Source organism: Girardinichthys multiradiatus, chromosome 20 (genome assembly GCF_021462225.1).
Source record: "Girardinichthys multiradiatus isolate DD_20200921_A chromosome 20, DD_fGirMul_XY1, whole genome shotgun sequence".
Taxonomy (NCBI): Eukaryota; Metazoa; Chordata; class Actinopteri; order Cyprinodontiformes; family Goodeidae; genus Girardinichthys; species Girardinichthys multiradiatus.
In genome coordinates this window covers 838,701-853,035 of record NC_061812.1, presented here as the reverse complement: position 1 = coordinate 853,035, position 14,335 = coordinate 838,701, and the positions used below count along the sequence as shown (strand labels likewise).

At 43.0% G+C, this 14,335-nt stretch overlaps 1 protein-coding gene across 1 annotated transcript in view; it reads left to right on the top strand.

Moving 5' to 3' along the window:
• LOC124856655 (metabotropic glutamate receptor 7) overlaps window positions 1-14,335 on the top strand; it is a 197,983-nt gene that overhangs the window by 56,953 nt on the left and 126,695 nt on the right. The window contains exon 2 of the mRNA XM_047347353.1: window positions 10,716-10,932. Within this exon, the coding sequence (XP_047203309.1) occupies window positions 10,716-10,932 (217 nt within the window). The remainder of the gene's footprint in view (window positions 1-10,715; window positions 10,933-14,335) is intronic.

The window sequence follows — 14,335 nt, the reverse complement described above, 5'->3', positions numbered from 1 at the left end:
GCTGTCTACACCATCCATATGCTTCATGTTCGGTGTTGAGAAGAAGAAGCTGGAAATGATTCCTCATCAGTGCGACGGTGAACAGAACGATCTGCAGCTCATCAGACGGTTTTACAGCATCTGGTCTCCAGAATCAGCAGTTACAGAAGACAACATGCTCACAATAAGCCTTCGTCATCCCAGCGACAGCTCCTCCTGGCCGACTTTATTGTTCCTCAAATTCACTCCAACAATTCAAAGGAGCTGCTGAGGCCTCAGATACTCACGTGCTGCTTTGTTAGGTCTGGAGACCAGCAGCTTTTCTTGCCCTGATCTTATGTTAAGGATTAAAGTTATTAATAACAGTCAGGTTTGGTATAAATCGTATCTGATGTAAAAGTGAAGGCCTTGCTGTCTGTGAAACGGGAAATAAAAACTGATCTGCAGAAATAATAAATGTTCCTTTAAGATGAATTCCTCTTCAGTCTGAGCTTCATCTCCACGGCAGAGAAAGGAGCTCCTGTCCTCTTTAAAAATAAATCAGCTGGCATCGATCCTGCAACCTGAGCTTACAGCACAGACATTCCTCACTTATCCAGAAGTATTCTCTACATTAGCTCTACTTTAGAGCCAATCCTCCCAGACAAAACTGCCAAGCCTCATTCTCCCTCTGCTCCAGTCGAGCCAGAGCAGCCAGCTAAGAGAGATCACAACGCCTATCTTCTTCTATGTCTGCCCAGCTCACACATCCACCTACCAGGATCCTCTTTTAGCAGCCCTCCTCCTCCAGCGTGCTTCATGCTCTCCATCGCTGTTACAAGCTCCAAGAAACACCAGGAATTCCCTCTGCTTCCATGGCAGAGGGACCGGGAGGGGATGTGTGGACAGGTCAGCTCTGGCTGTGTCCTCAATGCTCAGATTTAAAGCTGGACTCACTCTCAGTTGGTTTCTGTAAATTCTGTTGGGCTTATTTCAGAGATCATTGTTGGGTCTCCATCAGCGTGGATTTGTTTTCCAGGAATGCACCTGAGGACAGGTGCAGGAAAACCAAATATGGGACAAAGAACAAGAGTTATTTTTGACTTTTATTGACACTATTGTTGGTTTTCCATCCTGTTCCCAGCTGACGCTCTGCAGTTCATCTGTTTTCTGATAAATGTCCTCGTCCTCAGGGCGTTAGGCGTAGACCAGATCCTCTTTATGTTCACCACAGCTGAAGCATAATGATGGATCTGTTCTTGCTCTGAGGAAAAACTGGTTTTAATGTTCTGGTTGCAGACGGTCTAATGATCCAGGACGTACCTGAACGTACCTTCTTTTCCTTATCCTCTAGGTCCAAATGATACCATGACACCAGGGTAGAGGTGAAGGCAGACCTGTCCAACACTAAATGAGTCCATTACTTAAATAAACTAAAGACTTGCTTGTTTAATGAGATGTTGTTCATCCATGAGATGATTATATTAGAAAAAATCTGATCCAGTCTAGGAGCTATCATCTAACAGCCTAGTTGTGTCTAACCTCTGCACTGTTCCCCAGCCTGATGTGTAGAAGGCAGAAGGTCTAAGCCTATAAATTGCACCATACCTGCCCTACTGGGTCATGCAGGATGTTGGGACAGATGTACTTTTCACATTCCACTGGTGAATCCTGGATCAGTCTTTGCTGAATACGGTGATTTTAGGAAGTGCTGAAGATGGATCTGATTTCAGAAGCTAAAGTTTAAAAAACCACAAACAGAATCAGGTTGGTCTTTTTTCCATTGTCTCCTCTGGGTTCCTCCTCAGTTCTTCTCTCAGCTTCTTTCGTCTTATTTTTGTTTCTTTCCATCCTTCTTCTCATTTCCTTCTTCCCTCTCTGAGTTTCCTCCACTTCTTTCTTCCACCTCTGATGTTTTTGCTTCCCGTTTCCTCTCTCGTTCCTTTATCTTCTCTTCCTGTTTCCCAGTGCTGCTCATTTAAATGGGTCTCAATGTTTGCTGTACTGATCATACTTTCATTAGATGTTGTAAATGTGATGAGCCCCTGGTGGGCCTCAGGAGGATCTGCGTTCATTAGTCTGTAAATCACAGTTTACGGTGGCTGTTTACAGGACATATGGTTTGAATTAAACGCTGGGCATCAGTAACACGCTGAGGGGAGCTTCTGCTGCTTCTTTATGGGAAACCGCTGGGTGGACCTGGAGAACATTCTGGAGAAGCTTCTCTCACTGATGAAAAAATCACTGGCAATGAAAGGAGTGTAACAGTCTGAAGAAATCAAAGGATGATGTTTGATTTAATGTTTCTATTGCTGGAGTTTGTAGGTAGAAACAGACCAGAACACAGCTTGGACCTTTGCACTCCATCTCTGTGTTTACAGAAGATAAGAACAGTGTCCACACTCCAGGTCAGGGTTTAACTAAAGTTACACCACTTCATTCAGAACCTTCTTCACCTTTGGGAACGGTTGGATTCTCTTTGCGCCTGATGTAAAAGTCCTAAAAACGTCTTTTTGTTTTATGACTCTGTCTCCAGAGAGGAAAATGTTCAATTTTTCTAACTTCCTGCATCTACCCTCTGTTTAACTCTGATGATGATGCTTGTCCTCTTTTTAAAACCTTTTTTTATGAATTAAGAAGTGAACAAAGACTGCTGTCAGATGAGCATCTTTCTCTTCTTTCTCAGTGCGACAACCACTCATTCCATGCCGTTGTGTCTGGCTCAGGTTCAGCTGCAGCTTCATCAGGGGAGCAGCTTAAATTGTCCTCTGAAGGTCACAGAGGGCAGCTTCATTGTTCTGTCGAGCAACTATCTGTCCGAAACACACCCGGCACCGAGCAGGGCGACATTTAGAAAGACCACAGAGAGTCCGCCGCTGTGGAGAGGCCTGTTTATGTGGGAGAAAGATACTGAGAACCTGGAGCAGATCCACTCCACGCTCGAGTGTTTGACTGCAGCTTTTAGCACAACGCTGCTGCTCTCAGCAGCACTTTGAGCCTGAATCCAGCGTGGTTTCAGCAGGAAACACACGATCAATACAGACATGTGAGATGCTTCAGAAACAATGAATGAGCTTCTGTTGACTGCGTGACGCTAGATGGACAGAAGGCACACAGTGGAGCGAACTGGCTCAGCAGGAAGAGATGCTGAGAGATGATTGCATGGAGAACAAAAGGAGATGTGGAACACCACAGATTCACTGATTGTTAACATGTTTTTGGACCCGTTCACATCACAGAAACAAAAAGGTTCTGTTCATTGGGAGAATTTCATCATTTTAAACCAAAACATAAAAAATGATAAAACAGCAGGTTTCCAAATGAATGCCGTGAGGATTCACACACAGTCAATGTTTGTCTGGGTTTTAGGTGAACATCTCCACAAAGAAAAGGTTTGGGAGAAAAGCTGCACCTTTGTTTCCTCTTTTTATCTTAGTGTCACAAAAAGAAGTAAAAAGACTGAGACACATTCAGAGCTTTTAAAGACAGAAAAACAGTTTTTTATTGCATTTTTATCTCTAGAGTAAAACATGGGAATAATGTGAACAAACTGAGCCCAAGCAGGTTAAAATTGAGCCTGTAGGAGCTTAATGGTTCTCATTAATCACAGTTAGCAAAGACGATCTAAGCTTCCAGGATCTGCACCAGCAGGAACTTCACACTAACATTAAAAACAGATCATCAGGGTTTCATGCACCTGTTTCTCAAGGTGAAAAAGGTGGATCAGTCAACAGCCTGGTCCTGAGTGATGGTGGGATGGAGCAGGAGATGGATCAGAACTTCTTCTGCAGAAAGAGGGAATTGATCCTGTATGTAGTGGTGAGGAAAGAGTTGAAAGGTGAAGCTCTGGATTTGCTCCATCTTCCAACTGTCATGAGCTAAAATGAGCTTGCTGTGTAGTTTGTATTCTGCCTTAGACATAAGGAAGGAGCTCCATCATCTGAGGACAACTCAGGGTAGAGCTGCTGCTCTGCAAAACTGGTTTGCTCCATGACTCCTAACTGAGAGGTTCTTCATTGTGAGTCCAGAGATGAACAACTTTTCCCAACATGAAAACATTAAATAAATTAAATGTTTTTACCTTATTACCTGGAGATGGCACTCAAACTCCTGGTGGTGTAACTAGCTGTGTTTGTTGGACTTGACCAGGTGCGACTCCTGATCTCAGGTGTGCTTGTTGTTCTGGGGTCAGTTCTGCGTTACTTTGAAGCAGACGTTCTGAGGATCACAATGTGGATCTGGTTTAGCTGAAACTGTTTGGCCAGCCCAGGCCACTATGAAGCAAAGTGAAGTTACCTTGGGCTCCTTTCAATAGAGAAGCTTGTTGAACATGTAACTGGCAGAGAGCTCCGAGCAGCTGTGGACACCTCACTCCACCTCATATTGTGAATTTTCTTCTTCTGAACTCATCCTCATTCTGCCTTCATCTCCTCATTCATCTTCAGGCGGCGGCAACAAGGTGAGGATCAGGGCGCTGTAGGACAAACGAATTACTAGCATCAGATTAAGGAGAGAAAGGGCAGTGGCGCTCCTGATGAATTATGGAAGCAGCAGGAGTCCTGATTTAAGGACGGGCCGTGGAAGAGGCTTTTAATGTGAAAGGAGCTGTGTGTGTTTGTGTGTGTGTGTGTGTGTTTGTGTGTGTGTGTGTGTGTGTGTGTGTGTGTGTGTGTGTGTGTGTGTGTGTGTGTGTGTGTGTGTGTGTTTGCGTGTGTTTATCTGGCTTTAATTCATTTTCTGCTTCTGTTGTGTCCAGGTTAGTAGATCCAAAGTTTCAGCTCTCAGCTGAACGTTTCCAAAGAGTCCTAGTGTCACATATGGAGCAGTGAGCTCTGCCATGCATAACACAATGAAGAAGAAAGTAGTGATGGTAGATGCTGTTGCTGAGAGCAGCAGCTTGGAGACAAACCAGCACCCTGCAGGGGTAGTTAAAAGTTCTGTGAGAGCCGGAGAATCGCATCTTCTCGGGGACGTTCTTATTTAAAACACCAAACGTTTGGCAGCATCAGGGCAGATGATAGAATTTCTGCTCCAGTTCTGACCAGCACTTCTAAACAGCTGTTTATTAGTGCCAGCATTCTCATTCCTCCCACCAACCTTGTCCCCAGGATCATTTATATGTGAGCTGTGCAGTGGTTGTGGAGAACAGTGAATGGAAGCAGCTAAAAGTCTCAATTTTCTCCACAGAATCTGGGTTTAACTGCACTACAGTGATGAAGCTGTCAGAACTTCTTTCTTTTCCCAGCAGATCTTCTGCCACTGCAGCTCTGGTGGCCTGTCAGTTAGTTTGCTGCTAGCATGAAGTTTGGCCACAGGACGTCACCTGCAGCTGCACATGTGGAGGATGGGGGAGAAGATAGAAAACTGACATACAACCAGAGATCCGTTTGAGCGAATTATCAGGGGAAACATGCAGGAGGAATGTTTGGAGATAGCAGCTCTATTTATGACCTGCAGGAGTTTTGTTCTGACAGAAGACACACAGTGAAACAATGACTTTTTACACCCGTCTTGTCATGTTGTGTCTCCTAGCTGCTCTGAAAACTGATCTAAAGGTGTTTGGATCTGATCAGAAAGTTTGGTTCTGGTAACAAGTCCAAGTCACTTTCTGACACCGAGAGACACTTGTGGTAAACGAGTTGTTGCAGCTCATGGTTCTAACTGATGTAAATCTGTGAAGCAGAACAAGTTTCTCCCCTGCTGCAGTTTGACTTTATGTCACTAAAAGGCTATGAAATAAAAGCTGAATGAAACTGTAACAGATGAGCAAGATTAGAGGATGAAAGGACAAAGACAGCGAGTCAGTGGACTGTTATCATTGAATCTGTCTGAACACAGAATCATTTTTTCACAAATAAAATGATAATAATCATGTGGAAACCCAGAGTCCTTCAGAGGCTGCAAACCAGAGCAGTGAGTCAGTCAGTGGAGCTTGTTGCTTTCTGCTCCAGTTCTCCGTCTGCAGGAAAAGAACAGCATGTTGATGAACGCCTGCACCCACGTCTGTGTGTGTGTGTGTGTGTGTGTGTGTGTGTCTGTGTGTGTGTGTGTGTGTGTGTGTGTCTGTGTGTGTGTGTGTCTGTCTGTGTGTGTGTGTGTCTGTGTGTGTGTGTGTGTCTGTGTCTGTGTGTGTGTGGCAGAAGATGAGAGGTTGTAATGAAATGGGTAATTGCAGCTGGAGCAGTGAGCTGGGTCAGTGTAATTAAGTGCCATTACAACTTGGTTTTTCCGTTTCTTCAGTGTTTCACCTTCAGAATTGAAGTTCTTCCCACACAGCTTCCGTCTGGTTTAAAACTCAAGATCCAGGCCTGTTCCGGGCCTCAGTCCATCCAGACCCAGACTTTCTTTTAATGTGTTCCTGATCAACTGGCTGCTTTTTCTTACCATTGGTCCATTCTTTGTACGGGGCAGTTCTATCATCCATGTAAAGTCTCTGTTTATCTGAAGTCAGAAGGAGAAATTCTCCACAGTAACACTTTGATTCCAAGGCATCTACAGGTCAGATGGGATTTGAAATGGTTTCAGGCAGTTCTTGGTCCAGCTCTAGTTGTCCTTCTAGTGGTACGTGCCTGGAAAACCTCTAAAGGGAGACATCCAGGATCCTCCTGATCAGATGAACTTCCTCCTTCAGTGTGGAGAAGCAGCAGCTCTACTCTCAGCTCCCCACAAATGATGGAGCTCCTCTACTTAGCCACCCTATGGAGGAAGCTCAGTCAAGCTGCTTGAATCCGTCAGTCTCTGGCAGGTTCACTGAAACAACCGAATGAGGTGGAGTAAGCTTGTCAAGGTCCAGCGTTCAGTCCTTGTCTATGTTCTGTCCCAGATATGGACCTTCACCTGCAGTTTCAGGTTGTAAACAGGAGCTCAAAAACCTCCAGTTATCCTCACAGACCAAAGGCTTTACTGTTGTTCACATGAGACATAAGGAGGTCTGTGGTCCTAACATCCTGCTGTCTGTCCCCAGTCCTCCCTGTCCTTTCTCCTCTTGGCTCCGTCACCCTTCAGCTCAGGCCGTGGTCTCCTCCTGCTGCTGTTTGGTGTGGAGTCAGGTTAAGCTGCTATCACGATGTGGCTCAGGTTGTGTTTTATTGAAGCTGTCAAGGTGGCGACCTTTCTGTGTCCAGGGGAAGGAAGAAAGACGCCAGCAGGTGTGACAGAGACGTTTATGAGTCTCATCAATCATCGGATGCCGCGCAGGGTTTGGTCTGTAGCCAAGATTCATCCTTTATTTTTCTGTTTATGCCCTGGAGTTTCTCTCAGAAACATTATGAACACTTTATTATCTGATAACATGCCCAGGTCGGGATCTGTGTGACCAGAGCAGGGAAGAACTGTAGTCAGCTTGGTTTCAGACGTCCTGATCCGACTCAGAGAAAACAGCTGATAATGAAGCTCGCAGGTACAAACTGTTAATGACAAGAACATGAGTTTTATTGTTGACAGAAAAGCTGGATTCTGTTTGTAACTGAGGTTCATCAGGTTCTGAGAAGCCAAGAGAGACTTCTGACAGCAGGTCCGAGTGTTTGTTCTTCATTGGGTTTATGGAAACATCTACCAGGAGCAAGTCGCTTCCATATGAAGCTGCAGCGGCGTGTTTAGATGCTCAGTTAGAAAGTGGTGACATCAGGTCTTCACATCTGCAGCATGAGGAGCTCCAGACCTCCTGATGAACCTCCAGAGTGCTGCTGCTACTAGTAAGAAACATCTGTTTAGTTGTTCAGGAGCATTCATGTTTATGACTCGGGGCACAATAAAAAGTCCCAAGTTGCTCAGCAGATGTTAAAATGAGCTCCAGCCTTAGATGATCCATTCATCATTTCATATTTTTTAATATTTAAAGATGTTTATTTATTTAACTAAAAAGCATCTTTCCGAAAAACAGTAAGACCAGAATCATCTTTTTATCACAAATGATCCCACATTGATCCCACGTGTTTTTATGTCTTCATCCTTGTCTGTTCACATGAACAGCAGCCATGTTGGCTGCAGAGACCTTCCCTCAGGATGAAGATCCTGCTGCGATGTCAAACATCATTATTTGTAGGGTTTTACAGGAGATGGTTTTCTATTGCTGCATTGTGACTTGGTCCGAGGCAGTTGTTCCAGACCATGGTTTGTGTTGTGCTGTGATTGCAGGAGGTTGTGGTGGGATCATAGCGAGAAGTGCTGCTGATGTATAAACTCTGCAGAGGATCTGAAGCTGTCCAATGTGCACAGTCAGCACCCTGCGGAAGAAACCATTGAATAATTTTGCTCTCCTTTATTATCTACATTTAAAATATTTAACTTTTGAAAAATGTATTCCAAACACAATCTCTTCCTTATAAAGTCAGATGTTGTTCTTCTAGTTTTGAGGAATTCCTCCTAAGGTCATGACCTGGAGTTCTCTGCCGAACTGCTGTCACACCGTTTCCCATAGTGCCGAGTACTGTGTGCTTCTGTAATGAAACACGTGTTACATGTGTCAGCGTGTGGGGCATTCAAGGTGGTTCTGAAGAACATCAAGTTCTGTCATGTCTTTGAAGAATCTTTGAAGAATCTTTCATGTGCTCCCAATCTAAGAGATGTATATTTATTGGGATTAGGGTGTGCCAGTGTTCTACTGTGTCTGGACTGGGTACATTCCCTTTTCCATTATGTCAGTGTCTCATTTGTATTGTTTTATATTAATGGATCAAATGGCCATCTGGGAAATAAATTTGAATACTTTGGGTGCCTTCAGGCGGTCAAATAATTATTATCCAAATTAATCAGAAAGCAGGACAAACCATTAGTTTTACTTTCAGTTCCAAGCATCTAGCATCCTGAGGTGACTGAATTATCATTGTAGTGTAGTGTGGCATAAATTAATAATATTGGAATATTGCGGTGATATTTGAGTTGCAGTTGGATTGATTCTGTACCATGAACAGACGTGTAGCCTATACATTGTATGTGAAAGCTGCAACACTCATCTGGCAGTACCTGGTCGAGGTACTGGCAAAAAACGGTCTGATGAGATTAGCAGATATTTTTCTCTTTTATTACTCTTGTACATGTGGTTTGTGACTGAACTAAAATAGAACCTGATGTATATGAATGCATCTTCTGGACCTTAGGGTCTGCCTGTGTCTGCATGTATTCATTGCTATCGCAGTTGGGAATCTGGTGCAGAAATGAAGATGGCGGCTCATGCAAAACAGTTGCAAGAATTGGACAAGTTGCATTGCTTGGTGTCACATCATGGTCGATGTTACACTGACAGAAGTTTTCCACCTTCTGAAAGGAAGTCCCTAATCCCTAATAAGGATCAATAGAAACAGAATAAAAAAGTCCAAATGCATTTGGGAATATTTGGATTCAGATTTGTTTTCTCATTTCATATAAAGTATATAAAATCTTCAGTGAACTAAAGAAGGGAAGTAACCAGGTGTGTCTATCAGTTTGGTTCAGTAATCTGCAGAGAGAGAAACTCAGGAACAATCTTCTCTGTTACATTATTATCAGAGTTCATAACTCTGTTCTTCTCTGAGGATTATTTCATTAAAGTGAAAACAATCTACTGAAATGAGGATAAATGAAGACATTTTTATAGGTAGAGGATCAATTCTCACCTGTCTCCATGTCTGCTTTTCATTTCTTGAAATGCTGAGCTCCTGAACTCCTGCCAGTTGTTTTCTGTATTCAGGAAGTCATTTAAGAGATGAGGAAAAGTTTCCAAGGAACTTAGTTGCTTCTGGTCATTCTGTGATCATCTGGAGATGTTTTCCAGGTCTAAATCACTGATGCTGAGTTCCAACAAAGACCATCAGGTTCTGTGACAGGATCTGGTTCTGGAGCAAAGAGGAAACACAGGAAGTAGAATAAAACCTGCGGAGTGTCTGAGTTACAAAGTCCACTTTCCTCCCTGTTCTAATAAATAAGTCATTTATTTAGTAGAATGTGAGACATGAAATGAGTTTAGTGGACGAACCTTTGACCTTGTTGGAATTAGTTAAACTTTTAATCCACACTGAATGTTAGCGGGACTCAGTAGGGATCAAAGGCTAATTGGAGGAAAATCTGCTGGGAAGGTTAAGGAGTTTCTCCAAACTTTTCCTGAAGGATGCATTTAATTTTCCAACCATCAGGGAACCCTTAATGGGAAGAGACTGAATAATCCCCCAACCTTTCTCAGGTCACATGTAATTACTTTGACCAGCTCCACTCTTAGCTGGGTCAAAGTCATTTCCCAGCAAACAGGGTTTTTCTTCAATTACCTTACAGAAACCCATTAAAGCTAACTGGAAAATTTCTCCATTTTGCTTTAAAACCAACACAATGTCCAGGTTTAATTAGGCTAGCTCCTAGGGCTCAGCCCAAAAGGACCAAGTTCCTTAAATAGGTCCAGTCAGTTCAGAAGCTCAACTGAGAGAAGATCAGAGAGCTGATCCAAGATAAGCAGTGGAAGATGGATGGCTAAGTGAAATTGAACTGATATTGACAGAGATTCTGGTTCAAACCAAACCTGAGCAGCAGGAACAGGAACCATCTGTACCTGTCCAGAGACTGACAGTTTGAAGGTTTGAAGTTGGTTATCTGAGGTCTTGGTTTTGTGGTCTGGAAGTCTTTAGACTCAATAAAAGGATCAGATTTCCAGTGAATCTTCACCAATAAGTCAAACTGAAAGAAGCTTTTAACCTTAAGGTTTAGTTATTCTATCAATTAGCTAAAACTATTACAGTTATCTGGACTCATCTCCGTAATGTTTCCCTTCTCCATTTCTTCCTTCCTTCCAGATCCCTCAGATCAGCTATGCATCCACCGCCCCCGAGCTGAGCGACGACCGCCGCTATGACTTCTTCTCACGAGTTGTTCCTCCAGACAGCTTCCAGGCCCAGGCCATGGTGGACATCGTTAAGGCCATGGGCTGGAACTACGTCTCCACAGTTGCCTCTGAGGGCAGTTACGGGGAGAAGGGGGTGGAGGCTTTCATGCACCTCTCCAGAGAAGCAGGTGAGATGGAGTCCATGATCTGGTCGACTTCTTTTAGAAACCATAACCTGCTGAGTTTCATTTTGTCTGGCCATGGTTAGTGGTCAGTAGCATGGTGGAGCTGCTGATACAGACTTTGTGCTTCGTTCTGTCAGCGTTCGGTTTAAAGTCTGCAGATTGTGTCTGCAGCTCGTTCTGCTCTCTGTGGTCACACCAGCTGCTTCTTCTTCTCTCTGAAAACTGTCAGCCAGCAGAGCTCAGCTCTGTCTTTAAGTTCGTCGTATCATCCATTGTTACGGCATGCCTGACTTTAATCAGCGCGCTGGATCATTGTCTACATCTGTCCGGATTGGTTTGGTTTGGTCAGTCTTGGAGCAAAATCAGCCTTTTCTGGACAGTACTGTTTGCCGTAGTCTTAGATGAAAACAGACTGGATGTTTCTGTAGTTGTGAAATCTTTATGCAGCACTTTAAATGTGTTGTTTGTGTTCATCATCCTTGACTACGTCTTCATGAGTAAAATTAGTAAATTCAGTGCATTATTCACAGAAGAACAAGCAGTAGATTAATGCAGATTTAACGACACCAACTGTGACCGGTATCCATCCTGTAGCTGTTGGTATTAATACTCCTGTTGCCATGGCGATGCTGCCGCCATGGCTTTTCCCACTGCTCTGTTTGGCTTTGCAGTGTAGACATTAGACTGTAAAACTTTAAAGTTTAGATATCCTCGTGTTTTTCTATACAATTTATGCTTTTTGCTCCGATCATTGATCAGTCCATGTAGAACCAGAACCGACTCCAGGAAGGATTGGTTTGATTCTACCTGAAAGCTGTTCAGATTGTGAGATTTTCAGCTTCAGATTCAGAACATGGGATCCAGATATTGTCTATAAGCCACATTCTGTCTGATGCTGTTCTATGGTCTCGTTCAGATGCATCAGTTTAGTTTTGCTACTTTAGCTTCACAAACTATAAGATAGTAAAGAGCTGAGCTGGGCTGTTTTACATTAAATTGAACTTTGTGAATTTGGTGAAGCTTTCTGAGAGCGAACATGTTTCCAGTCTTCAGCATTAAATATCAGACCGGACAAGGTGATGAAAATCTGTTCAGAAAGATTCTTAATGGATCAGTTCTGTGGTTTTAAACAAAGAAACTCTAAAATTATCATATCATGATTTATTATAATATTTTTACCCCCATAACTCTGTTATTTCTCCTAACTTCATGATAAATAAAAGGCAACACAGCACTGGAGTTCTTCTTCTTAGACATAAGAGGCTAAACACTTTCCACTCGCCAGTTGTTTTCCTGGGTGTGAATAATGACCCTCTTGGCTTTCCATACTTCCACCTGCAGATTACCAAGAATTCAATTCAATTCAGTTTATTTATATAGAGCCAATTCACAACACATGTCATCTCAAGGTTCTTCACAAAAGTCAGGTTCATTCATTCCAATTAATCCTAATCATTGAACAGTTCAGTCAGATTCAGTTATTTATTCAAATTGGATAAAAAGTTTTTCTATCTAAGGAAACCCAGCAGATTGCATCCAGTCAGTGACTTGCAGCATTCCCTCCTCCTGGATGAGCATGTAGAGACAGTGGACAGTCACTGGTGTTGACTTTGCAGCAATCCCTCATACTGAGCATGCATGCACCTGTGTGTTCAACTCAACTGAGGATTTTTTTAAGGATTTGACAGTAGCTGTGTTTCCATTACAAATGTGTGCAAAACCTTGTTGATATTCTGCTAATGTCCACAAAACACAATTTTACAATTGTGGACAAAGCAATTAAAATCACACATGAATAAGATTGTTCATGCAATAGCATCATCATCCTCCTGCTACTTCCTGTAGTGTTCTTCACCTTATCGCCAGTAGTAACATCAGGTTGTTGATCATGTGACACGTGTGATGCGAAAAATGTTTCCATTGCAGTTTTGCAAAATGCACCAATTTCGATCTGGCCAGAAAACCTCCTAATCCTAGCGCAAAACGTTTCATCGGAAAACAAGAGTTTTCTTTCAAAATTGAATTTGATATTTTTGAGTTTCGTTTTAATCTGGATTTTTAGTTTAAAGTAACACCAAGCAAGTAAACTGTAAGCATCTCAGGTTCTTTACTTCCCAGGAGTGTATTAGTGTTTCCCTGTCCTTGTATTAATCATACATACTGTTTCTTAGTTTTTAATGAGAGGCATGATTTTGTGAGCAAGTCCTGGTAATGGGTCATCAGTGATGTATGAATTACTGCATTATCTGTGTAAATCTGGATGTCCATATCTGCATGAATTAGGTAGATTAAGGTTTATATAAACCAAATAGTTTTAATATTAAAAAGGAGAATATGTGACAAAATTCTGATGAAATCAGGTGAATATTTGGATGAAAAGTAATTGATTCCAGGTCTAACACTTTGTCAGTAATTAAAGGTTTTTCTGATTTAATATTGAGAGAAATGCCCAGTTGTTATGAACACAGATGATGCATCAGCAGAAGTTTCCATCAGTGACACATTTCAGGATCAGTGACAGCCGGAGAGCAGGAGCAGCTAACAGAAAACACTTATTAGCTCTGATGATTTAAACCCTGATGGATGTGAAACAGAAGCCTCTGCAGTGATCTGAACGCTCCCACCACTGAAACAAAAAGCGCTTTGCTCCTAAACGAGCCGCAGATCAAACTGTTGACTCGCAGATGCTTGGAAGGAATTAATTAGAGCTTCTGGTGTTGTTGATTGCTCTCTGAATAATCTCGCTGACATTTCCAGCAATCTGATGACTCTCTGCAGCTCAGCAGTTAGGAGGCGTCCTGACATTTGCGTGCAGGAGTTTTTAGGGGATTATGAAAGGACACGGCGGTGCCAGGGAGCACGGAGGACGCCCCACAGATCTTTCAGCACCAAACGCTGGGCCAGTATTTCCACCCGGATAAGCCGTGGAGCATTGATCTGTGGCAGCTTTGAAACTGGGATTGGATTAAATGAACTTCACAGCAGTCCCACGGTGTCCCCGGAGCACAGCTTCTTATCTGGGCTCCAAGGTCCTGCTGGGGTGGGGGGGTATTCAGCCTCAGTGCTCTCAGATTTAATGAAAATGTCAGAAGAAACAGCAATCAAACTGGAAGAGCTCAGAAGGTTTTAAAGGTATGAAAACAGCAGCAGAAATGTTTCTCCAACAGAGTCAGCTGAAGCTGAGGAGTCCACCAGGATGTTTAACAGAAACAGATTGGGTTAACTGACCGTTTCATGCCTACTAGAGTCACAGCTGAAGATTATATAGGTTTTCACCATCCTGTGTAGTTGTTTTAAAAGGGTTATCATTTAGAGCCACAGAACCGGGACCAGTCCACTGTGTGGAAACCACCTGTACAACTGAAAGTGGATCAGGATCAGCTCTTTCTGCTGAGACGAAGCTCCA